Genomic DNA, 26,735 nt, shown 5'->3' with positions numbered 1-26,735 from the left:
TAAAGAGACTTAAAATAAATGTATCTCCAATTGTAGTTGCAAACCATAAAAATCAAACTTTATTTCAAGTATATTTATTCAGAAAAAAATCCATGTTGAAAAATAAAATGTTTTCAACAAAATCACCAATGAGATGCTTATTTCTTTAACTTTATACTTTTACTGCAATACCATGCTGTGAAAAAGTATTTTACTTTCTACATATTTCTTCCATTCTTATCTTTTATACCATGTTTAGCATCATCAAACACATTTTAATTCCAAACATAGATAACATAAATCAATACAAAAACAGCTTTAAATTGATTCACTAACAGTTCAGCTTTCTCTTCCTTCACAGCATAGGTCAGTCCCTGAACTCACAAACAGTGTCATTGTTCCACACTAAGACAGAGCTTTAAGTAGTTTTTATGGTTTGCTGAGGTTCTAATTGAAAAAAACAAAACAAAAAAACAGGCAATATTAGCAATAACACTGATAGGTATTATACTGAAGAAGCGTGACTTTTCCTCTTGAAATATGAACCAAAATTAAGATATTTAAGTATTTTAAATCTTCAGTTTAGGAGAGCTAAAACAAACTCCCAGTCATCCTAGTAAAAAAAATATTCTTTTAATAATGCATCTCTTCTGCAAGGCAGGAATCTTCATTTTAAGACTGTGTTTAGCAAACTTGAACCAAGGAAAAAAATGTCTAAGAAAAATGAACTGGTTTTGAAACATATAAAGTAGGGCTTTAGGATCCTGGAATAACCTTCTCAAAGCCCCAACATTCAGTCCTGCGGAATCCAACTAATTAAAAACGAAAACTATTCAAAAAGGTAAAATATACAACAAAAGTTCAGCCAGAGCTAAAAACAGAAAAAAACAATATATATATATATATATATATATATATATATATATATATATATATATATATATATATATATATATATCACATTTTTATATATATATATATGTATAAAGGTGTTATTTACTATTTCCCTCAGTAAATAAGGGAATTTGAGCCAGAATGTATTATTCATCCCAGATTCATCAAAGTAATCATGCATACTTCTATTGTCTTTTTCTCTCTTATGATACCTTGATTATCTTTATGACTCAAGGCTCAATCTCTGCCAACTCTTACGAGACCTGTCCACAGAAGGTTGACAGCACTGCAGATGCCTGACTGGGACAGCAGGAACATTAACACTGCAGAGAATTCAATGGTACTACAGCTGCTCTCAAAAAGCTGCCATGTTTATCTCATAAAATGTCAGCAGTCTTTCAGCAAACATCAGCAAGCTACTCCCAACAGATACAATCTGTTCTGCAAGAGGCATTTGTCAAACATCCAGATGGTACAGATATTTTTTTCCCCCCATCTTAACAAGCTGACTGACCCGGCCCAAAGCCTATAAGAGGTACAGAGGAGCTCCGAGCAAAGTCAGTGTTGGTTTTTGAAGTTCCAGCTGAAAGGCTTCCGTCTAGACTCCTCCCAGCTGTCTGCCAAGCTGCTGCTCTACATGAAACAAGTCGTGTCCTATGTAGGGGTAGGTGGGGAGACACAGTGCTGACCATCTGCTGAAGAGCACAGCACAAGATGAGCACCTGAATCCTTTAATGAAGTTAAGTAACAAGAGTCTCTGATAAATATATTTAAATATTATGGGAAGCATTCAATCATAGCAAAACTCGACCGGAGATTTTTCATAACACTATTACCTACAGTTGTAACACACAGGTAAAATAACACTAAATGTAGCAGTGGAAAATTTTACAATTCATTACGTTTTATCATTTGAGACTATTTTAGATCTGATTATTTATCTCTAATAAATGTGCAATCCAGTGGCACCTTCTGCATGAATAGTGCCATAGGTACAGCATGTTTGCAATTAATATCCAGGGATCTGAAATGATCAGAGATCCTGCAAGGGAACAAAATGTCGTCCACCACAGATGCAACTTCAGGTAATAGACATAGATTCCCACAATTCATGATTAATTACATTCTTTAATTCGTTGATATTTCTGGCTGAAAAATCCAAATTAAAAATTCCTATATTTTCAGTTTAACATAGCATGTGTGATCATCTGATAGGTGCAATTCAATAAGTGAAAAGCTGAAGATTAAAAAAAGCAACAAAACATAGGTATTAATCAATTTACTGAAAAGTTGACATGCATTAACACGACTTCTGCAGTGCCATGTCACTAGAGAACGAAACGAGGAAAAAAATCCAGGTGAATTTATGAATTTTTGTTGCCATCTGGTGGAGTGGATTTACAAGTCAAGAGGTCTGCAGCATTTTGGTTACTATGGCAACTTACTGAATCCCACCTCAGATCAGCATCTCCTGAGCTCCCTGTAGAAATTATTCAACATCTATCGCAGCAATCAACCGTTTTTTCATTTTGTACCGTACATGTGTAGGTTTCTGTTCCAGCGTCCTGGACAGAGCTGAGTTCTTCTACTGCAGAATCATGACTAAATTATTTTACCATGCATATGACTGACAGCTTTTATTATTAGCAACCAAATAAGAACTGGAGGACATTAGCATAAGTTATCATGGGATTCTACACAGTGTTTGTCAACTGACAAATGTGTTTGTCATGTCACATTTGTTTCAAGAGTCGTTTTCTTTCCCCCAGAGTCTGCTTTGCCCGAAGGAAACGCTGCTGTCCAGTCCGGTCCAGTGAGTCGTGTCCTTGCTGTCTGGACATAAAAACTTACTCACACACTCACCACAGTGAGAAGCAACATAATTAATGTTGATCAGGTTTTAAAAAGAACATTTGTTCTAATATTGTTTTGAACCAAAAAATATGCCTTGAAAAAGTTGGATTGTGAAGTAGAAGGAGGTTCAACACGTAATTAGAAAAGAGTGATGTGCTTTGATCTTTAGTCCCTAAATAAAATCCAGAGTGACTCAGAAGTAATTTTCTTAACAATCGTAGCTCCGCAGTTATTTGGATAATCTCTTTCTCAAAAAAAAATAAAGCCTTGATGAATTAAAATAAGGTTAAAATGTGTTTACATCAATACACTCAATCCAATTGTAGCAAAGAGTTTTTGGACGTAGATATGTAAAAATCTACATTCACAGACTCCATCTAACCTGACTCAGCTTGAGGGGGAACAATTTGTCTCTGGATGTGCAAAGTTCATAAATTTTGTTTTAAAAAAACACTCCAAAGTATTTGCATATGTAGTGGGTGAAAGTTTTCACTCCATCATGTAAAGACTTGGAGGCTAAATACAAATGCATGTCACATTTTCAGATTTTTACTTTTGTATGTATAATTTTCCATCCACTTTCCAATTAAGCAATATTTTCTGTGCAAAATCTACAAACTCCTAAAAAACATTTCAAAGCTTGAGCTTATTTTATGAGAGTTGGATTTTTACTTCAATGAAACAAAAATTCTGTCAATACAAATTAAATATTTCTGGAGATTGTGACTGACTTCAAAAATGCAAAGCAAAACATATTATAGTTGCTTTTATTTTATAGGAATTGAAAATGCCAATAAGTGCAGTTTGTGTTAAAATAATTAGTTCTTTCACATCTTTTCAGTGTTTTTTTTTTTTTTTTAGTATGGGCAATAACAATATAAAAATACTTTAAGGTTTTATAAACTTTTACCAGAGGTAACAGTAAACATATTGGTTACATGTAGATTCTTCAAAAATGGTGCCAGAACCAACACTAGATGGTGCCGTTGCTTGACACAGAAGTAGGCCACTGAGCTCAGCAGGATGCAGAAATAGGGCAGATAAATCCACATGATGCTGTTGTTAAGCCTTTATTTTGCTGAAACACATCTTATTTGGACATCTTCACCCGTGTGGTGGAACGTTTTACACAAACAACCCTCTGCAAAACGTGCTGCTTTTTAAACCCTGGCCTACATTCAAAGGTCCATGAAATACAAAATAAAGCTACTCCCATATTTAGCTCTTATGTTTACTGTAAACCTTAACGCTGAGTGGCAATACCCCACAGGAGCAGCCCGCTAGATGTTTACACTAAAACAAAATACTAGTGTCCTGTCCCTTTCCATCCCTTGCCTGCTGGTTGATTGTTGTTGCAGCATGCGCGCCAGTGACTGTGACATACACAGAGGCATCCGCCAATGGCAGAATCCCCTGGTGGTGTATGTGGACTGGGTCCCCAGTGAGGTTTCACCACGTTGCCACAGCGCTACAGCAAACATTACACCCTGCTGCAAAGTCTTGCACCTGTGTGGGACTTTACTGTATCAGGAGGCCAAACAGGGTTACACCTGCCACTACCACTGCCTTCAAAAACTAAATAAAAGGGATCTCTGCTGCTGTTTATTTGCAAATTTATATATTAAACAGCCTTTTTTTGCACAAATAAAAACGCAGTTTTTACCGTTGTAGTTTTTCTTAACTTTTATTTTTTGTTGCTGCTAAAAATGCACTGTTCAATTATTTTATTCCCTTCCACATATTTAAAAAGTACTTTCTGTATTAAAAATACTTCTAATAGGTCGTGTTTAGTCGACGGATTCTGTGAGAAACTGGATATTGGGTTTTAATTAGCTGTAAACTTTAATATCTTAATTAACATATATTTGAAGTACATCCGTCAAAGAGATTAATCTGCAAAAAATTTTACTTTCTGGATTAACTTACTAAAAAACTAACTTTTTGATGATATTTTAAATTACCGAGATGGACCTGTACAGGACATGAAGAGTAATAACAGATGCATTTAAAAAAATAAAATACAAACCAATAACATATTTCAGCAAATGACTTTTTAAACTTAATTTTATTAAAATATTGAATAGATGAATTTTCCACCAAGTTTAAAATAAAACATTTAACCTCCTCAAGGTGACAGCCAAAATTAGTTCCCGAATTACTTTAAATATTTAAGACACGTGCCGAATGTCCAGCTCATGATAACCAAACAATAGTGTATAGAGTGTATAGGCATCAACAAATCTGTTCAATGAATGTGATAAAACCCTCTTCCGCAGTGAGACACGACAACTTATCAAAAATAACCCAAAAATAAAGACTGATTTTTAAGACAAAGCAGATTCAGCTATAGTGCAACTAGATTGGCTGCTTCCAGTAGCTTTCTGATGAACAGAGGAGGTGAAGTTCTTCAGAAACTTAGTCCAGGATTTGTTTCCTCATAAGGCAGCTAAGCTTAAGTAGTCCTCTCTTCAGGTCTGATGAAAGCAGGACAGAAAACGGACCAGGAGACAAACATCACCTAAGCTTCCTTCAGTGTCCATTCATTGTTGTTTCAGGTAGGCATGTGTGCTTCTGTATACAACTAAAATCAAATACGATACGAACACGAAGCCTCAACATACTTCTTAACGCATGTGCGATGTACCTTGTGCAGATCCGATTGTAATCTTCCGTAGTTAATCTCAGATGCTCCTCCTTCTGCTATTCTCCTTTAATTACATAGTCATTGACTAACATTGGTTTATGTATGATTGCATGTGTATAGATCTATACAAATGTCTCTAAGGAGGGAATTTGTGTTTACTGATGGAGCAGAATAATCTCATTGCTAAGGAGTAGCCTATGTGTAAACAGGCAGCCTGGTGGTCAGAGTGCAGGCATTGATGTCCTCGGTCTGTGCGGCTCGGTGCAGGGACGGTTCTGAGGCACTGCGGTTTATCTTAGGGAGGGCATGCTGGAGGAGTTCAATGGAGGACAAGATCTGAGAACAAATTCAGATATAGGGAAGATGCAAAGAAATTATTTTGAGGAATTTATGGCTCAACCCAACAGCTTCTAATAGCAGAAGAGCAGCTCACCTGCGGAAACAGCGGCCTTTCTTCCTTGGATTTCTTGATGCAGTCTGCCACCAGTCTCTTCATTGCTTTGGGGCAGTTCTTGTAGAGCTTACTGAGGTCTGGGCACAAGCGGCCTCTTCCCACCATGAATATAATCTAATGGGAAGGGAGTGAAAAAAAAGACTTGAAGTTGAGAGGAAAACTGATCACATTTGATTGTTATAGATCCTTAGAAAAGCATTTATAGCCTGAAACTTTTTCAAATTGTGCCACTTTACATCCACAATGCATTTTATGTAGCAGACCAACACAAAGTCATGGAGAAGTGTGAAGTGGGTGCAAATGCTGCTTGTCTCTCAAAAATATATATTTTTTAATTAAAATACTAGAAACTCTGGTGTGTATTCATATTCAATCACCTGTACTCTACAGCACCTACATAAAAATATGTGTTAAAAAAGCACAAATAAAATGTTTAGAGGTCACTTAAGTAAATAAATTCAGCTTTAGAGTAATTTAATCAAAATACACATGCTACTGTTTTGTGAAAGCTGGCTGGAAGAATAATGCAAAAAAGTTTCAAGAAAACACCAGACATCACTGAGAAAGCTGGGCTGGGTTATAAAACTAAACTTCCATAAAACTATCAAAACATGACCACTCACCTCAATAATGGCCATTTCTGAGTTAGATTTACAAAAAATATTTATTGTCACTAATCATTTTCTTCCACTATGCAACCATGCACCATGCAGTGTTAATGTATTACACAGAATTCCATTAAAGCATGATCAAATTTGAAAATGATAGGAACATTATGCAAATATTTTTAAATTAAAGCTTCACTGACAGACATTTAACTTTGGCCTTAACTTTAAAAACTTATTTGTAACATTACAATGTCATCTTGATTTAGAAAAAAACACCAATAGTGTACATTGTCAATGCCATCTTAAATTTAAAACTCTTCATGTATTGAAAAAAAATGCAAGCGACATGGAAAGTTTTGCAAGGCCCTCTATTGAAGGCAAACAACTGTGAGAGAGGCCTACATTCACCCTGAAGCAGCGGTCATTCTAACACATGCAATTTTTAAATATGGCGAGTTAGACTAAGGTGACAGACATCTAAAACACTAGAGCTATTGTAAAGGTATGAGGGCCTGATGGTTCAGAGATAAAAGATGACAGGAGCACTCAATGTGCCTGCCAGATCAGCCGAGTACAAAGTATTTTCACAGGATCAAGAAGAACAGGTTCTTCTTTAGGCACAATTTGTATACAACTTTAGTCTGATTATATACAGATGTGGAATGAGATCTGATATAGCCAACCCTTTGGCTCTAAAGAATAAAAAAGAAGAAGAAAAAGAAAAACACAGGACTCAGTCTCTGAAATGCAAACCTGAGAACCTCTTTTCTCACACAGGGTTATGTTACGAGATCTAAAATTAGGCCAGTGGCTCCGTGTCGTCGGTCTGTGTCGGGCCATAGACCAGCCGCGCAACCCCCTTCAGATGGCAGCAGAGGGTTTTCATCATCAAGGACTTGAACTTACGCAAATGTCTTATTGTGGAGTTAAAGATCTGTCGTACAAAATACTAAAACTTCCAGCCTGAATGCTGGGTCAGCTAAAACATGGGACATCTGTTCGGCTAGCTGTGAGCCGACCATCTCTACGAGTTTTTTTTTTTTTTTTTTTTTTTTCCCCCCCGACCTTCCTGCAAAATCTCTTAAATATACTTCACTCACTTGTCTGCTACAGGCAAGAGATCCATTACTGATGACAACTTCAGAAAAACTTTACCAATTCAAACAGTCCTTTTAAATGTTTAGGACTGTTAAAAGTGGACCCTGTAAATACTAGCACCCAAAAAAGAGCCAGACAAATGTAAGCAACTTTACCTGATCTCTGTTTGCTATGTGGGAGTAGGGGAGTTCTCCGGTCATCAGCTCAAAGAGAACAATTCCATAGGAATAGACATCTGACTGGAAGCTGTACGGATTGTTATCCTCCATTCGGATCACCTCAGGAGCCTGCCAAGGACAGAAAGAAAATGTTTACAGAACATCAAAACAGTACTGTCAAGATGTCCATCTTAAGAGCAGAGGCGCTGTGACACTGTGTGATTTTGAAATCATTTTAAGAAAACATAATTTCTTTAAAATTCAATCAATTCAAAGCATTAAAAGGGTCTCATAAATGTGCCTTATTAGAAGAAAGGCACACAATTTCCAAAGATTTTTTCCAGTGGTCTTGAATTATTTTTAGACTATTCTTGGCAACAAGAGTCATACATGACTTTTTCCTCCCAAAATGCTTGCTCTATTTAGCCACAGTTAATGTGCGGATGTGCCAAAGTCTGTTGTTGAGTGAAAGCCTAACAAAAGACATATTTTGTTGTACTTAATATTTTCCTCTTAAGGAGATTCTAATTTGTCAGTGAAAATCTCAAAAAAAGTCTCCACCCGCAACAAATATCTGTGTTACCAGGTTAAATTTGTATGGAGTTCTTGAATTTCAGTCAGGGGCTGCAGGCAGTCTTTCCATAGGCTGTGCTATGGGCTCAACCTGAATTAGCATGATTAGAATTAATAGGTGCAAACTTCAGTGTGCGTGCAGTCTCTCGTGGCTGCATTTTCTTTTCCTTACCTCTGATATTTAAAAATCCCAATCAAGCATGCTTCATAGCAAACAGAGGCAGGAAGTCCAAAAAGATAAAAGCTGCACAACTTTCAGCCTTTCTGGTATCTATTTAAGTTGCCTCCAGGAAAATTGAACAAAACATCCCTGAGGAGGGTACAAATAGACATTTTGTGTTTGATGGCACTTTTTCCACACCCAGAAAGGTTTTCTTTTAATAGCTTCTTACATATTTTGAGCATCCTCTGTCTTAATTCTTAATTATGTAATACTGAAAAAGCTAGTGTCAAGTCTTCAGTTCTTAGTAAGTGCACCCACGCCAAATCGCATGGTGTGTCGGAGAAAAGTTTGGGTTTTTTAGGTTCCAAACCAGACATTTAAATGTCAGTCTGGTTGGTTCTTCTGACCAAGAGCATCAAAGTGTACCAACCATCCAGAGAATGGATCCAGAGGGCTGCTCCACCTGTTGTGATCCGGTCCACCTGGACTTCACAGTCGCAAGACCAAAATCCCCAATTTTTACTGTTAACCCTTCATGCAGGAAGATGTCTGTACAGATGTCAAAGATTTATAACTGAACATACTGAGGAAAACTGGTCTTTATGTTTTACTCACTGTAATACCACAACAAAGAAATAGAAAAGGATACTGTTGGACTTCATGTCACGATGAATTATGTTTTTTGCATGTAAATAGCTGAAAAAAACAAAAGAAAGGGAAAATAATTAATGCTACCTGAGACATTTCTCATTAGCATTGCCCACAAAGCTCCATTCTTCACAACTTACTCCATGCCCTGAGCGGTCTGCCTAGCGATATCTATAAGCTGGATCATGGTATAATTAGTCTCTAGGACATGAATGTGTTTGTACAGGCTGCTGCCCTCACACCACTGGGTCACGATGGCCAGGTTGTCCTTCGTCATGTAGCCCATAAACAAAAGGATGTTGACATGTCTTGTTTTCCTGCAGCCCAAGCAAAGGGGAAGAGGAAATCAAGATACTATCAGATAAAAGTTTGCAATGAAGATGATTCACACAGTTTTAGCAGCTGTAAGGAAAAAAAAGTCTTATACAAGACAGAAAAGGTATTCTTGTGTGTTGTTACCTCAGGACGGCGACTTCATTTCTGAATGCCTGGAGCTGCTCCGGAGTTGGGTCGGTAACCTTTAAAATCTTCACCGCAACATCACCTACAAGAGAAATACTGTTAGATGAAAGGAAACATTCAACTTTTTTCTCAATTTATGCATCATTTACCTCATCAATAGTGCATGAGAATGTTATACCAGACTGTGCCCTGCATAACAGATACTTACCATGCCATTTTCCTTTGTATACTGTTCCAAAAGAGCCTGAACCAATGTGGGAATGTAGATAAACCTCGCTGGCCTCAATTTCCCAGTAATAACTCGAGTCTCGCTTATCCCGAGGCCTCTGGATGAACAGAAACCAAAGATGCAAGTATTCAAAACACAAGTTTCACAAATGACACATTATTAAAAAGAGCTGGTTAAACATAAATGCAACACAAAACATACTATTTTATTTTTCTCCTGAGTGTTGAAGGACGAGGCTCTCTCTCGCTGGGATGGTGCTGGAGCTTTGGACTGGGTCCAGCCTGTGGGGCTCTGGCTGGGGGAACTTCCAGCTTTAGGGGGAAAAAAACAATATTAAATGGTAGCGCTCAACTTTCAGAGAATCAACTTCTTCCATATATTTAAAGGTGTTCTGTACAAGTTCTATACAAAAATGTTTGGTGTTTTTTCCTCTCCAACAAGAGTTTTTTTTTACTGTCCTGACTCAATCACCGTTTAGCAGCCATTATTCTCATACAGACATTAAATCGTACACCTGTGCCCTAGTCACTAATGTAGTGAGTTATAATGCCAATCAATAGCACTGGATTTTATTAAGTGGTGTCAGAGTACTGAGGGCAAATGTCTATTTTTTTAACTAAGAAAAATGAAAACCCTGTATCACATATGTTCTACTTCACAAATATGCACTACTGTGCTCCAGTCTATCACGTATAATTTTAAATATGTCATAATATGTGACAAATCATGAACCAGTGCACGGGCTATAAATACCTTTGCAAAGTACTGCACACTCATTTCAGAGGTCAATTAGTATCTCAAAAAAGAGATTCATGTAAATTCACTTCAGGTGATTTAATCTAACTTTTCCAATCAAAAATGTTCTAAGCAGAAAAGCAACTATAAGAGAATGTTTCATTTGAGGAAGCACAAATGAAAATCCCCTTGAATTATAAATACCAAAACTAAGGGCAAAGGTGTCCTTTTTCAACCAGTTCCCTAAAATAGTACGCTTCTTTATCCTTATATGATCAAACTAATTTATCACGTAAAATGATAAACATATGAGTTGATCATTTATGGATAAGATGTAATTTTATAGGAAGCATGCCATGCAAATATGCATATTGAAATGCTGAAAAGAACTCACCTGAGTCATGATCCCGCATCGCTTCCTAAAACACAGACACGCACACACAAAAAAAAAAAATACAGATTAGGTTTGGTAAGCTTATTCAAACACTAAAATACACGCCATGCTGCCACTCATGGTTTGACAACTGCACTTCTGAGATGTAAGTGCAGATAACCCACTTGCAAGGCATGCAATTCAGGTTTCACACATGTGACTCTGCTTTCTAACCTTTTCGGCACTCTCTGACTCGGAGAAGTGCACAATACCTACTTTCCTCTTCAGCCAGAATCTGCGGCACCAGGAACTGGGAGAGGTACTCAGACAGTCTAGCTACTCCAGAGTAAGCAACGTAACAGAGAGCAATGAAGGGACAGGAAGGAAAGGACAGAATTAAAGAAAATGAGGATGAAATAAAGCTCATGTTTTGGGCTTATAACAGAGTGGGTATGACAAATGATAAACTCGCGAGCTGATTATGCAACAATGGTGGTGGTGATAAAGCAGAAACTGGAACTGAACATGGGGAAGTCAAAATGTGCAAGAGTATTAAAAAAAAAGCTGAAATAAGATGTCATCTGGGGCTTACATAAATACACACAGCCCTGTTCAGGTGGACAACTTAAAGCCACGGTAGATAAGAGGTGAGACAAAGACAGATAGAATCCCTGAGATGTAAACAGTTTGAGGCCCGAGATGTTAGGTGTGGCACCCTTGCCCTGCGGGAGAAATCAGCTGGCCCCCATGGTGAGCAGTTTACCTCAAACATGCTGCTGTCTACAGGCAGGGTCGTGCTGACCATGTGGACGTTGGGCGTAGATGTGGAGCGCTGCCTCTGGGAGAGACCGCCGCCTGTGGGTGGGTACGACGTGGTGTAGTTGAAGACATGAGGGGTGGAATTTCGATGGGCTGAGCTGAAAAGAGGGGGCAAAAATTAAATTAAGACTACGCTGCAGAACCGCAGAGAAACAGCCTTTTAACCGTCAGTAAAATATCTATTTTGGTAACTTCTTTAAAAATTGGGCCAAAGTGGGTGTGGTGGCTGTGGGTGCTGCTGGTTTCATTTCTGTCATGTTTACTCATTTTCTCCATTTGAGCATTTTGTTTGCATTATTTATTTATTTATTTTTAAATTAGGCTGCAACCACACTGTTTTTGCACAGGAAAAATACCTAACTCAAAAGGTAAGCTTGCAAACAACAAGTAAAAGCTTTTTGGGGAAGTAACTTATTGGTTAATATTTATTACGGCCTTCCTCTTTAAGCCAGTGTTGGTTACTTCGAAGCTACACAGGCAATTTGCCAACATCTGCGCTGGCCCAGTTAAAGAGTACAAAGCTTACCAGCCAGATATGTTAATCTTAAAATGACCTGAATGCTGCTCAGATCTGAAGTCTGGACGTACAGCCATCCACTTTCTAATTTTAGCAAGTTCAAATATTCGTAGGCATACAGTGGCTGCTGCAGTAGATCAAAGGCATAATTAGAGCAGAACAGCAGAAAGTAACCTGGCTGAAAGCTTTTAGTACACACTAACAAATGTGAACATCTGAAGGAAAAATATTACACTCTGTGAGCTCAGAAAGCTTGTAAACCATTTTATCATTTATCAAAATAAAGTTTTCACACTGCGCTTCATCAGGTCCTCCACAGATAAGCGTCTCTAAACACAGGAAGTCACTGAAGGCAGAACTCATTTCACATCGCATCATGCAAAAGTATTCACGAGCTTAAACTTTTCTTTTTCAAGTTTGGATGGCTACAACTGCAAACAGTTTTGTGTTTGTGTATTACTGGGATTTTATATGATAGATCGACACAAAACAGCCCATCACTGGGAAGTAGTACAAGAATGATTTCTGGCCTACATGCAAAACGCTGTGTGTGTGGCGGCAAACTAACACCACACTTGGAAAACACCTTTGAGGCAGTGAAACATGGTGGTGACAGCATTACACTGTGGGATTGCTTTTCATCAGAAAGGCCCGGGAAGCTAGTCAAGAGTTAATGGGAAAATGGAGGGAGCAAAGTACAGTCTAACACTGAAAGAAAACCTTTTGGAGGGGGCAGAAGACTTGAAATTGGAGAGAAGATTCACATTCTGTCAGGAAACGATGCTAATCACACTTCAATAGAACTGTTTCAATAAACGCATAGTTCTGTGTTAGAATGGGTTAATCAAATAAAACTTGTGTGACAAAACATGTTGATTGTAAAATGCTCTCAGATGCTTCTTATGCATTCTGACAGGGTGTAAAGAATTTTGCAAAGAAGTTCCAAAGACGTTTTCAGTCTCCGAAAGAGAAATACCCCAAAACACAATTCTATAACCACTATTTGTATTCTGGTTATACAAAGTACCCAGAATACAGATGTATATCTTGAAAGTGAGTGAGCACAATTATGCACTACTCTGCAGTTGTTGAATCAGAAAAACATCCTGCTACACCAAGTTTGTGATTGTAAAACAAAATCTAGAAAAACTTTTGCAAAAATCTGACAGCACCTGTGCTGCACATAAACAAGAAAGACACGGCAATGACTTCGGATCCTGAAAGGTGATAACCATTATATAACCAGATAAAAACCACAACTTCCACACATAAAAACCCACATAAAAAGTACTTGTCATTAACCTGATTGAAATGATTCATGTAGTAAAAACAATACTCCAAAGAAAAACTTTTACATGGTTTGACTTACCTTCCCTTGTAAAATAAAAAAAATAGCAGTAACATTTAGAGGAAAGAAGTGATATCTAATCATAATTGCCATTGCAGTTTCAGGGTCTGCAATATTTCAATCGCAAATGCCTACCTTGATGCAAAATTCTGTAGACTGCAATGTGGTCATACATAAGAACTGATTGTGAACTATATTTCTGGCAAGCTGGGATGATTTTCATTGACGTTGACACTAACAATTGGTTTATATCTTAGTGGGCACAATGCAAAAGCTGGAGGACAGAAGTGGCGACATTGCAATGACGGAGCAGAAAAGAGTATAGAGGAAAACTTGGCTCAACTGAAATCCATATCCTTGCTGATATAGTAAACTGTAGTATATTATTAGTATGCTTTCTTAGTATTATTCATCCCTTTTAGAGAAGAAACAAAATAGAAGAACCTATCAGTTTTTAGTTTTTGATGAAACAAAGTTTTATTCACCTTGGAAGCCGGGTTAGGGATTCTCTCATACGTCGGGATGTGAGCTGTGGCAGGGACGGGAAGCCACTCTCACCTGGTGTTGGACACAACCTGATAAAAGAAGTAAACAGGTAATAAAGTGTATTAGGTGGCTGTGGGTACATCACAGCGAATTACCATTTCATCAAAATGTACATTTCAGAAAACAGTCCAGTCTTTTTTTCTCCACAGCCCAAGTGAGCCCTCTGAGGATATTTCTTTGTAAGAAGAGGTTTGAAACATGGAATGCACACTTCAAGTATACAATATAATGTGAGTTTGACTCTTAGTTCTGAAAATGTTATAGAAGAAATTATATTATTGTTTACTTAGATGCACCTGCAGAGTGGGTGTCAGGTAAAGAGGGATTCTCCTCTTTGCTAATTATTACTGCTGATTCTACATCCAGCACAAAAAAACATAAAGGTCTCCATTCAAAGTGCATGGCTTTTTCATTTGCATGGAAAGTCATGCAAATGAGAATGACCTAGTTAGAATGACCTACCAGAAAAGCTTAACTTCCCTTTTTTATCTTTGCAGGACTATGAAACTTACCTCGCAAATATGTATAACCCATTTTTATTTGCATCCAATTATAATCATCTGAATGCAGATGTGATAATGATGAAGAAAGGTTGGCTCTTATGATCAGTGAATGCGCAAGAATATTTTTTTATTCTGATTTTTTAATCAATTTTATCTGCTCAAAACCTCAAAATTATAGTGTCCAGTCTAGAAAAGGCTAGAAACATTACATTTTTTCCTCCTGTATACTTACAGAAGCTGTCTAATGTTGCTCCAGTCCACACACATTGTGGGCACTTTGGTGCTACAATGCTCATGGAATTTATAGCCGCATGTTTGGCAACGGAATCCATTAAGGAGAAACTTCTGGCAAATGTCGCAGAAGGCTAGCTTCAAATAGGTCTTCCGTACCTAAATTTAAAAACAAGAAAAAGTGCAAATTTTCTTTCTGCAGTAACGTTTGAGAACAAAGTAAGCTGTAATTGTTTGGAGTACTTACAAAGTTATGCGTTGTCAAAGGAACATGATCTAAAACCTCAACCAGGAGCTCTTCTCCTATCAGTGAGGTTGAATCGGTATTCCAGTCCATCCGGGATTTTTTACTGATTTGGATATAAGTAAACAAACAAAAAAAACATATTTAATACTCACAACAGAAGGTTTAATAATCTTTACAAGCTCTGGTTGGAGGATTTTCTGAGTTTACCTTCTCTGTCCGGGATGCAGCTTGAAGACGGCGCAACACTGGGGCTGCAGACCTCGCACCTTCAGGGCTTTGATCAAACAGCTGTAAAGAGTCATACCTGGTCGCACGTTGACCTATAGTAACAGACCAACAACTAATATTAACGATACTGATCAATCGAATCTGAAGCCTCATTCGGAACCTGGTATGTCAAGACTTGCCACAGTGCGCTGCTGATTTGGGAGGAAGACACGGATTGTGCTGCTGGCCTTGGAGTCCATCATCTTGCTGTCGTCTGAGGCACGTCGCTGGCAGGTGAAGCCCTGGACCATGGTAGGGGACAGGCAGGGGCCCTCAAATGGTGAGTCCTTCATTCCAAAGCCGTTGCTTAGGGTCTTCCACGCTCCGTGAAACTGCTCCATCACTAAAACTAATTACTCACAATGGTCTTAAAAAAAGAGAGAGAAAAAGAAAACATTTACTCACATTCTCTCTTTACTCAGACAATACTGTAATATATATTTAGGACAAAGGATAAGAATAAAATGCATGCATGCAAGGAAAGGGCACAAAATACTCAAACTTTCCAATTGTTCAACCTTGCACTTTATTTCAACACCAAGGAAACCACAACAGATGGGTTGAGCACTACCTGATTACAACAGCGACTGTTTTTGTCTGCAGGGGGAAAAAATGTAGCAAAAGAGGAGATGTGGGTTATGGCATTGTAAGGTTAGAGGTAATCTTTACATATAATCTTGCTGAAAGCAACCCTCTAGGATTATGCTAATGATTAGCTTAATTTTAGGGTTTAAGTAACGTAAACTAATAAAACCATTCAAGAAAAGAAAGAGAATATTTATGTTCAAACTTCTTATTTTCGCTTTGAGCATAAAAAACTCAAAGCAAATATGATACTGAACCGTTTCCCTCTGTTTTCAGGAAACAATGTAATATGAAATTTCCACCGTGTTCAGGGCCAAACTATATAAACATGAACAGGACAAAAATAAGTTGACTATGTGGTCCTTAAAAAAAAAAGAAAAAAAAAAGTAAGGCCCTCATAACCAAACACACCCTCTTTTCAGCTTTGTTTGTACTACAAACTGCAGTGCTATATTGTAAATACACAAAGGTTTTCACTCATTCTTGGCATCCGCTATATGCATGAGCACCATCGGCTTGCATAGCTCCTAATTACCACTGCTGTATTTATACAAGGACCGGCTGACCCTGGAGAGATGTTTCTTTTTTAACTGCTGTCAGTGGTTAGCTGTTCCAGCAGGCCTGTTGATTCATCAGATGTACAGAAAAGCTTAAAACAAAAAAGATTTTTTTGGGAATGGTGGGTTTTTACCCTTTTCCTTCATGCTTCTGGATTTGCATCAATAAGATTAGATAGCATTTATTGTCATTGAACAGAATTCAACGAAATTTCCATTGCAGCATTTCAGACAACACAAACACCAAACACACGTCTACGGTCAGCATTGTCTCAGAAAACAGCACAAATACAAAACAGAACTACATATGAAAGGAAGTATAAATTGCACTGTAATACAATGAGAAGCTTTACATGGTTCTCTAGTTATAGAAGTAAGTGAGAAAACTGTGGAGGGTTATAATGTGGCATAGATTTGAAATAACATTTTAAATGGAACAAAACAGGACACTTTAAAACTATTTAAACATACTAGTATTTCATAAGAAACATAATGAAGTGATTTAAAGTGGACAACAGTTAATACCAATTTTAACTAATACTATATTTATATTTAATTTTTCAGTATTCATTATCATATTATGTACTACTTTAAACTGTGGCTTATGGTACAAAACCCTAACATATTATTTACTGATTTGCACAGCAAGTTAGTTTCGATCTAATTACTCATAAAGAAGAAAAAATTAAGAGTAATTCAAACATCATGTTAGGCATCATTCAGTGTGAAGGTACCATTTAAACCCAATCACTAGACTGGCAATTATATTCCTGGCTTCCCCCTTAAAAAGCTTTTTGTTTAACCTTGTGGGTTGCAAAATTTCCAGACAAAACCAGGAAACTATTTTTGTAAGCAATACATTCATGGATTATCGTTTAGGTTTTGGGATGACAAATTGGAAAATTCAGCCAGCTTAAGTTTTTTAGCTGTTTTCGGGTGGCAATTTTCCAAAAGGTAAACTAATTTGACATGTAAGCACATACTTCATTATCCAGAATAAGGTCTAAAAAATTAGCAGTATTATTATATTTTTCATTTTAAGGTCAACATTTTGTTGTAAAGTTTATAACGCAAGCTCAATGCCATTTTTGTGATCAGGCAGGATATTTCCTACTACTGCTTTAAAATTGTAAAAAAATATGTTCCAACAAACATTAGAATTGGGCTGAATAAAGAGACGGTTACAAGTCAAATGGCCGACAGCGCTGCAAGCACAAAAGAAATTTGATCAAACATGAAGCTGATAACGTCTAAAAAAATTTTAATGAAGGTATTTTTTTGTCACGACATTTCAGTCCAATTTAAGTCAAATAAATGAGCACATAATTTTACCTTTTAAAATGTTATGGTTGAATCTTCTTGCCATGTCAGGTGAAACTGTTTGTTGACACACAACTCTTAAATAGTCTGCAAAGATGCATGATTTACACTGTGGCACTTTCAACCCTCCATAGAAATCGTCAGCATGTTAGCCCTATTTATGATTCGGGACCGTTTCTCATTCAAACGTAACAAAAGAACTCAAATGAACCACTACCATTAAAACGCATGCAGTCATTTCTGAAACTATAAAAAGGTAATCATAAAAGTAGCTGCTTGTTTTTTTTCCCCCCACCAGGCCTGGTTGTTCCAGTTAAAACACTAACATTCCCAGAAGGCCGTCATAAGCAGACCGTATCGTTACATTTTACGTCCCTTCTCTCTGTGCTGCAGTTCATTAGCTTTAAACCGAAACGTTTTTAGCCAAGAAAGTTGCCTATATACGCGTAATTCAAAGAGTAGTGTGTGCTAGGATCTGTAGGCTCGGTGTGCTCACCAAGAGAAGTTAAAAAAGTTGTGCTCCGCCATAACTTTAGGGAAAAGTGGTGTCGGTGACATCATCATAATTGCAACGCATTCAAAGAAGAAGAAAAAAAGGAGGAAAAAGGAGTCAAAGCTGGTGAAGCTCCCGACGTTGAATCGAATAATCCTACAGCGGATGAATATTGCCTTAATCAAGGAAAGGGGAGGTCACAGGTGGGTCTCTTTTTTTCCACGAACCACCTAAAACAACAGGAAAAAGTTTAATCCTGCAAGTCGTGATATGCGAGAAGGGAAAAAAAAGGTGGGGGGGGAGAAAAAAACTCCGGTCCCTCAAAGTCATACGACGAGGGATTTTCTTCGTCTCCAGCGAAGCACTTTCCAAAGTACAAGTCCGATGAAGTGCTTCGTAATGCGGCGCTGTTCCAATCAATATTTACGTTGTTTGGGGAGAAGGTGAAGCGGGCTGAGTTGGTGTTGTGCGTCCGTCTGACGCCAGTGATTGAAACAGGACCTTGCAGTCATAACAAGACCTGCAAACATCGCTCACACTATTGCACACACTTAAACCCTCCCACCGAGGCCACACTGATGCTTTTGCGTCGGTAAGATATGCAGCTAATTTTTTTAAACGCTCGCATGTTGCTATAATCGCATTTAACTTATACGCACTTCAAAGTCCTGCTGAGTAGTTGACGTAGTCTTTAAAGCTGTGCACATAAAAGCTTAAGAACAATAGTCGCCTGTTGGTTAAGTTAAAACCCTTGAAAAGTCAATGTAATCGGACAGTTTAGTCGGTTTAAAAGTACATTTGTTTTGAAGAGTGAGGAAATTAGCAACTAGCGATTTGTTTTAACGAGTAACTCATAATATTATCATGCGCGCCCTCTGCTGGCGAAATGTGGGTATTGTGACATCTTAGCTTTGGAAAATTGCTTGCTTTTATTACCACTCTTCATGTTACATTGGAAATATTTGGTAAGAAAAGCAAAAAAAACAAAAAAAAAAACAGAAGATGGCGTGCATGCAGGTTACACCAGCAATACATTCTCTTAAAGCCCAACAGACATAAACACATTTTACCTCTTATTTGCAGTGTAGGTGATGTTTTTCAAATATTATCACTGTCTTTGCTATCCACAAAAATGGCTTATTCTCTCTGAAATTGACCTTGAAACAATATATAACTGTATACAGCTACCCAGCTCCACTCACCATGTGTTCATCATGTCTGTGGCATCCCGGTCTGGGTCCCCTGAGGTACCCAAATCACAGATGGCCCGGAGGTCCCTTCAGCAGGCTGGAGTTGACACCACCTTAGAGAGAAGCAGCTTTGTTAACATCCTGTATCTGCATCTCCTGATGGGTTCAGCATATATTGTTTCCATAAGGCAGCTCTAGACAATTCCGAGGAGAGATTAAAACATAAACCTGTGTTTATGTTCAAAAGCAACAATAGGCATTAACTTTGACTTATTGAACTTTCCAAATACCTATGGCATTTTTACAGGCAAGTAATCAATCCAACAACTAACAGAAACACCAACTAATGTTTCTGTGCAGATGAGGGCAGGGCTTTGTCATTGTGAAGCTTTTTAAGGTATCCCTCTCCTCATACAATTGAGCTACTGTTTTTAATTGGATTAGGATTTAATCAGCTTTGAATTTATGCCAGACAGATTGCTATTGTGGTTATTTTCTTGACTGAAAGTTTACAAGCTTCTAAAACTACCATAATAGAAACCAGAAAACCTAGCGCTAGAGCTTTAGATCCAAGGCCACCTTAAGACAGATGAGAGCATCTCTTCCACCTATTGATCCGTTCACTGAGCACTCCTAGCTGAGATGCTTCCAGCTCTAATGAGTGTTTCTGTCAGTCCTCTTGTTTTCAACAAACTATGCATGCAAGAGTTGAAGGCAATAAGGGGAAAATAAGCTTATATGCCCTTTTAACACCTGCAGTAAATGCAGTAAAATCTTGTTTTCGGGAAATTCTCATTGAATTATGTTGCACATAAAAATTTGGGATTTTCTCTAAGATTTTAACATTATTAAAATTATGTATGCTATTGTAAATGTATGCATACATTCATCGATATTTGGTTCAATGTATTTACAAGAGTTAGAGAAATTACACACTTTTTGTCACCATCATGAAATAAATAATTCAGAAATAATTGGAAATAGTTCAATATATTTACAGTAAATTGAATGGTCTCCTGGGACACGCAGCGTATTAAGCGTAGTTCGTAAATGCTTCATAGGGTTTAGGTCACGATCTTTCCAGAATCTTCCATTCCCCCACCAAACACGATGTGGGATCACAGCTCGGTTGAAACACTCAGCTGTCTCCAAATTGCAACCATTCAGCTTTTCAGTTAAGGTTGAGTTAAAGAATTTGGAGTCGGTGCTCTCCAGTTGAACAGACACAGCATATGATAATGCTACCACTATGCTACACAGCTGGTAAATTTGGCCTTAAACCCTCGCCTTGACTTTACTCCTACAAACATGCTTCTTATCACTGAAGTCAAATACCTCAATCTTTGTCTTATTTTTCCATAAAACCCTCCTCCAGAAGCAGTCCATGTGGACAGTGGTATTTTTAGTCTAGCTACAAGATTTCAATTGTATGGATATAATGATTCTCTTTCCTCTATCTTTTATCTGCTCACATGCACACTGCTGCACGCTTACATATATAAGACTGGCGACAGTCGCACATAAACCAAACTGATTAAGCCAGGCCAACTCCCGCTAGAGTTGACAGAAGCAGAACTCACGCTGCAATCTGTGCTTCACTTGATGGCACCCTAAAGGTCTGCTGAGTGGAGCCAGCTCTGGATGGTGAATGTCTCTCTGTATCTGGTCCATTTCTTTCAACATTTGATCATTTTTGGCATTAACACCTGTTTTATACTTAACCAAATCTCCTTATTTCTCAAGGTAATGACACTGAGGGGTTTTGGTTGGGTCCCAGAGCTGGTAATTGAGCTTCATTGTGGACCGGTGTTCCTGCAGCTCGTGGTGGTTAAACTATATTGGTTCCTGTGTTGTTTTTGAGCACTCTAAAAGATTTTCTTTCATCTTAGGGTGATAGTTTGGGCCACATTGTTTAAACCTAGCCATTACTGGATGTCCCAACATGACAATGATCCCAAACACACATATAAAAACTAACTTCAGGATGGAAGAGATGGCTAACGGCTTCTGGAATTGCCTTGACCTTAAGTCTGTTGAAAATTAGTGTATTATGCATAAAAATCTGTCGCTTCTGATAACAAGAGTGACTGCATATCCAGACAGAACTATGCTAAAAGCTTGTTACTTGCTACAAAAACTACATAACTGAAACATAATCATGTATAATTTTAGTGCTCCATAGTAGTTTGGATTTCTACATAGTGTTAAAGTTTATCAAGTGGCCCATATGTGTTGTCATATAAAATATTCAGATTCTAAAATACATTTGTAAATTGTGGTATTTATCTTGATGCTCTCAACACACGAAATATTGCAGCAAGAACTTTCTGTGAAGTAGAAAATAAAATGAAAGTCATGCCAGTTGCGTTAGATTTGTGTTACTGTGTTGATATTTGTATACCTTTTTTAAGTATCAGAGCTGATCAAAATCCGATCAATTTGTCCGATTCCAAAATCTGACAAATGAAATGTTATGAGGTGGACATCATTGAATTATGAATAATGTTGGTGCCATTTATGTTGTTCCATTAATGTCTGAGGTTGAAATTTAAATCTGAGAATGAAATCAAAAGCAAATCAAATGAGTTTCAGGTCCAAGCTTTACTTGACTAGGATTACAACTATCAGTAAGCTAAAACACTGCATTTATCGATTTTTTAAAAAACTCTGTAGAAACATCTAATTGACAGGTTTAGTTTGCAAATGAGTTTTACAAGATCCAAATTGTAAAAAATGCAAACATAAAGTTTTTACATCCTATTTATTGTGGATTTTGAGGTCTCGGTTGATGGGAAACCGCTCACTTTTACACTCTGAATTTTAATATCCAAAAATAATTTTTTTCATTTTTGTAGCTTAAAATCTGGAAATATCGATTTGTAAGTAAACTGGAATGCTTGAACTGTTTCTTTCAATCAATCGTGCAAAGCTAACGGACATTATTTTTCTCTTTCATGTTTTCATGACAACACAACAACCCCCAAAAAATATCTCAGCGTACCACTGTTAGAAAATTCTGGTACAAGAAAAACCTGCTTGTAATTATTGAGGTGGTCCGTATATTTAAAAGTTTGAGAGTAACTGCTTAATTTCTTCAGTTTGAAAGAAGAAAGCGAAGTTAAATGTACCGAAGGCAAAATGGGACCTTTCCGTGTTTCTGATTGGCTAATATGTAGAGGCGGTGTCCAGACTTCTTCGCATGTTATTGGTTGCTTGGCGAATCCGCGGCCAATGACTGTGAGGGTTTTTACTGGATAATGCGAATGACAATTCAGGAACTCCTGCTGGCACCGCATGTAGCGCAAAGGAGGCGTAAACACTGACACAGCTAGGTAGCCATCGAGGTAAGCAATAAAACGGCTTTAATTCTCGTAATCATGACACTATTTATGTACATTCGTTTTCCACTTATTGCGTGTTGAAATCACCAGTGGCAAGAACTTTGTTGTTTGGTTTGATTCCTCCCGTTAACAGGTTCTGCTTTTAATTATGTTTGCTCCCACTAAAACTCTAGCAACGGGCTGTTAGCCCGGCCTGCTAACGTTAGCTCATCACAACGACTTTGGTGTGTGCGCCCTGGCGGGAAATTTTGTTTTCAAGGCATATTTCCCCGAATGCCCACCAAAATGCGTGTATTGTGTATATTTCTTACAATTAATGACGGATCGTCTGGTTCTTGCTGCGCAATGTGGCTCGATCGTCGACCGAAGCGCGTTTCTTGGTCGTGAGGTGTTGAGCTAGTGTTTGCTAGCAGCTAGCGTAGCTGGCGCTACTGTCTCGCGAGTACGCAGGAGAAAAATCAACGTGACTAGGCCAACGTTAGCGGAGTTTCAACCTTTGGCATTTTGTTTTCTGTTTTGCAAGCCGGTAAACATTTAGCATTCTCACGTCTTGTCTAAATTCCTGGAATGCCTAATCCGTTTATGCGTTCCGAGGTGTTTGTTTTCTGTTTTAGACGGTTAGACTTGCGGCTTTGTTGCTGTTGAACACGCTTCATCACATAACACGATGCAACCAACGCGCTACTCACGGCGTGCTCTCGCAGTTATTCCTCTGCTAGTCAGCAAATTTCCACTAACATGGGTTGTTTAGATTAAGTTCATTGTGTCTGAATTTATCCTATATAAACGTATAAGTTCAACAGAGAGTTTTTTAAGTTGCCCGTTTTAAACGTTGCAGCCTACTGGTTTTGTGACTTTATGCTAGGTCCTATTTTTAGGAGCCTGATTACCTTACTTAGTATTCACGTTAGTGCTTCATTAACTTCCACTCTTCTTGACCTGATGTCTTCAGCAAACAGAAGGTCGACCTATGGCGATCACATCATGATCCCACTGAGGAAGTTTCTGTAAGTTAGCTCAGTAGTTAGTCTGATGGTTGATGATAGACACAGCAGCTGATGAATGTGTCTCCCGGATCATAGAGTAGAACCCCACATGGTAGTCATTTTGTTGGTTTGACTGAATCTTGAAGAGCCATATTAAAATAACTTTCTCAGCAATTAAAATATGTATTTTAGAAACTAAAGCAATCAGAATTATTTGATTCTGTTTATTTATGTAGCTTCAATTTACTACAAATATTGTAATTTGCTACAAATAATCTCCTTAGCCACTTACAAAGCCTATTCTGTTCATTTACAAAAGTCAATACAACTTTATAGACAAATTTATTTCAAATTCAATTTTAGTTATAATCCTAACTTGTAAAAAAAATAAATAAATAAATAAATAACGTTGTCCATGTGAGTTTAAGCACATTTTACTGTGAATTTAAGTAGTCAGTAAAGTTGTTACTATTTTCCAGGAAATGACTGTATTGAAGAGAAGTGTTTACCTCTGTGTTGTTTTTCTTTCTGTTTAGGTTATGGAGATGAGCAGCAACAGTGAGTGCTTCGGATGTGGCCGCTCTGGTCATTGGGTCAAGCATTGTCCTAATGCCAGTGGTGCGCGTGGACGTGGCAGGGGCCGGGGACGAGGAAAGGGTACTGTATCCATTTCTTTTATTTTTTTTTCCATATCGAGGATAAGATTATTGTTTCAAATATTTGAGCTTTATTAAGGGCCTTTGCATATTCTATTCTGGTTTCAAATATAATACAATCTTATGTTTTTTTTTTTTTCAGGATTTCAGAACTTGTCCCATTTAGTTTTAGAATATGAATTGAAAACAATCATATGACTCTACTCATTGTTTTTAATCATATTTATACATTGTAATAGTATTACAAACTGAGTATTGTTCTAGTGGCAAGTAACCAAAAATGTAAAAAAAAACAAAACATACATACCCTTATTTGCATACTGTTTTTGACATTACAGAGCTGTTCTGTTATCGCTGTGGAGACCAGGGACACATGGCCAGGGACTGTGACCAAACTGAGGATGGTGTGTAACATTTCTTTTTATTTTCTGTATTAGTTGTTTTTTTTCACAGATGATAAAGCGATAACCCTTTTTTTACCACCTCCTTTGTGTCCAGCGTGCTACAACTGCCACAGGAGTGGTCACATCTCCCGGGACTGCAAGGAGCCCAGGAAGGAGAGAGAGCAGCTCTGCTACACCTGTGGCAAAGCCGGCCACATGGCTCGTGACTGCGACCACGCCAACGAGCAGAAGTGCTACTCCTGCGGTGGGTTTGGTCACATCCAGAAGCTTTGTGATAAGGTGAAATGTTACCGGTAAGTGGAGTTTTTAAGAAGTTGCTTAGCTTTTTTTTTTTTTTTTTTTAGTACTAGTATATAAAATTCTTATTTTTAATTTTTTTTGTCTTTAGGTGTGGTGAGATTGGTCACGTCGCTGTGCACTGCAGTAAAGCCAGCGAGACCAACTGCTACAACTGTGGGAAGGCGGGCCACCTGGCAAAAGAGTGCACCATCGAAGCAACCGCATAATCAGCACCCTCTGTTGCCCCTCCTTTTTTTTCAGATTGATGGTTGGTTGTATTATTTTCTCTGAATCCTCTTCACTGGCCAAAGGTTGGCTGACAGAGGCTAGTCCCAGGCCTGTGAGCCTCTCGATATGTAATACAAAGAAAGGGGTGATAAAAAATATCTTTCTGCATTCAATACAAAAAAATGTTTTAGTTTGGTAGCGGTGTTATGTATAATGCTTTGTTAAAGAACCTCCCCCTTTCCAGGCCACTGGTGATCAGTGAGGAATAAACGGGACTAAACATATGGGAATCTATAGGACCTCTGAGCTTGTGGACGTGCATCTCAGTCAAATGAGATGGAAGACAGGAGTAAATGGAAACCAAACATCCATGTGTGGTTATTTTGGTTTGTTTTAGTGGAATATGAGTTGGCCAAGAGAGTTTGACATGGAAACAGTTCATAACATGATGCATTTCAGCCCTACAAGCAGCTACAAGTGGGCGATAACAAACGCTATATTACTAAGATATGGAAAAAAAAAAATTTTTGGAGGTATTAAAGAAACACGCTCTTTTATAGAAATCTGTTTACAATTTAAATATCACTTTGGTAGTCCAAGGTAGATTTTCTGTTTTAAAAAAAAAAAAGGCTTTGGAAATGTTCTGGTTTCCTTTTTTTTTTTTTTTTTTTTTTTTTTTTTTTTTTTTTACCTTGGCAAAAATTTAACATCAAGAACAGTCGTCGGAACAGCAGAATTAGGAGTTATTTGGGAATGACAAATGTTTTCACAGAAATCGAAATGTTATTTTTGTACAATATCACTTAGACTACTGTATAAATACCATTTGCTTGTACTCAGTTTTTAAGTCGGAAGGAAAGTGCAACTGAAGTCCTAGAAAATAGAAATGTAATTTTAAACTATCAATAAAGCTGGAGGAGCACGGGGAGGAGTGTTTTTGTCTGATTTTCATTGCAAAATGTTTCAAAGTTTTAATGTTTCATTATAATTATACTAATACAGCACCAGCTTAAATGTGAATGTCATTTTTAAAATAAATTGGTCCAATTTTAATTAAGTTGTCCTGAAATACGTAATGAAATTAAACCCTACAAACATGGACATTCTCAATAAAATGCAGCAATATTCAGCTTGATATCTATTGGTAAAGTTAAAGAAGCAACGTCATTAAGTGCTGTTGCTTTCCATATAAACTTTTTAAGCAAAATGCATTGTCAGAGGTACAATGTGACAGTTTTATGTAGTTCTCCCGTAAGTATTTGCAATACTGTATTCATAGAGTAACCATGTTTCCAGTTTAATATGTAGCGATATCATTTTTGAGCAACTGCGCTTAATGTGGGGGA

General features: G+C 37.6%; 2 protein-coding genes across 6 annotated transcripts; one reads left to right on the top strand and one right to left on the bottom strand.

The window, feature by feature from the left end:
* Positions 1-4,773: 4,773 nt before the first annotated feature.
* On the bottom strand, positions 4,774-23,800 carry raf1a (Raf-1 proto-oncogene, serine/threonine kinase a). Of its 5 annotated transcripts, none has more exons than XM_028010828.1 (19): positions 23,148-23,800; positions 19,508-19,608; positions 15,491-15,717; positions 15,291-15,403; positions 15,084-15,186; positions 14,838-14,995; positions 14,042-14,131; positions 11,636-11,789; positions 11,107-11,208; positions 10,894-10,918; positions 9,966-10,075; positions 9,744-9,861; positions 9,533-9,617; positions 9,214-9,390; positions 9,075-9,121; positions 8,856-8,974; positions 7,687-7,818; positions 5,805-5,939; positions 4,774-5,707 (listed from the first exon to the last, which is right to left on the bottom strand). In XM_028010828.1, the coding sequence occupies exons 3-19, from the start codon at positions 15,689-15,691 to the stop codon at positions 5,567-5,569; spliced, it is 2,010 nt and encodes a 669-aa protein (XP_027866629.1). In that variant the 5' UTR covers positions 15,692-15,717; positions 19,508-19,608; positions 23,148-23,800; the 3' UTR covers positions 4,774-5,566. The 5 variants fall into 5 exon arrangements, with proteins under 5 accessions (XP_027866629.1, XP_027866576.1, XP_027866721.1 ...); XM_028010775.1 differs by lacking the exons at positions 19,508-19,608; positions 23,148-23,800 and adding exons at positions 15,922-15,947; positions 18,309-18,508; XM_028010920.1 differs by lacking the exon at positions 23,148-23,800 and having other exon boundaries at positions 19,508-19,618.
* Positions 22,715-26,317, top strand: cnbpa (CCHC-type zinc finger, nucleic acid binding protein a). Its single transcript, XM_028011111.1, has 5 exons — positions 22,715-22,839; positions 24,359-24,479; positions 24,817-24,882; positions 24,977-25,175; positions 25,271-26,317. Exons 2-5 carry the CDS (start codon positions 24,362-24,364, stop codon positions 25,386-25,388), a joined length of 501 nt encoding a protein of 166 aa, XP_027866912.1. The 5' UTR covers positions 22,715-22,839; positions 24,359-24,361; the 3' UTR covers positions 25,389-26,317.
* Positions 26,318-26,735: the final 418 nt, after the last annotated feature.

Source organism: Xiphophorus couchianus, chromosome 1 (genome assembly GCF_001444195.1).
Source record: "Xiphophorus couchianus chromosome 1, X_couchianus-1.0, whole genome shotgun sequence".
Lineage (NCBI taxonomy): Eukaryota > Metazoa > Chordata > Actinopteri > Cyprinodontiformes > Poeciliidae > Xiphophorus > Xiphophorus couchianus.
The sequence above is the reverse complement of the archived record's forward strand: the minus strand, read 5'-3'. Positions and strand labels throughout refer to the sequence as shown.

Coding starts and splice junctions, on each gene's coding strand:
- cnbpa (XM_028011111.1), top strand. CDS start 24,362: ATGGAGATGAGCAGCAACAGTGAGTGCTTCGGATGTGGCCGCTCTGGT. Junction 24,480..24,816: donor GGGCCGGGGACGAGGAAAGG/GTACTGTATCCA, acceptor TTGACATTACAG/AGCTGTTCTGTTATCGCTGT. Junction 25,176..25,270: donor GATAAGGTGAAATGTTACCG/GTAAGTGGAGTT, acceptor TTTTGTCTTTAG/GTGTGGTGAGATTGGTCACG.
- raf1a (XM_028010828.1), bottom strand. CDS start 15,691: ATGGAGCAGTTTCACGGAGCGTGGAAGACCCTAAGCAACGGCTTTGGA. Junction 14,132..14,837: donor AGCAACATTAGACAGCTTCT/GTAAGTATACAG, acceptor TTCTTTTATCAG/GTTGTGTCCAACACCAGGTG. Junction 10,076..10,893: donor GATGCGGGATCATGACTCAG/GTGAGTTCTTTT, acceptor TTCCCCCTAAAG/CTGGAAGTTCCCCCAGCCAG.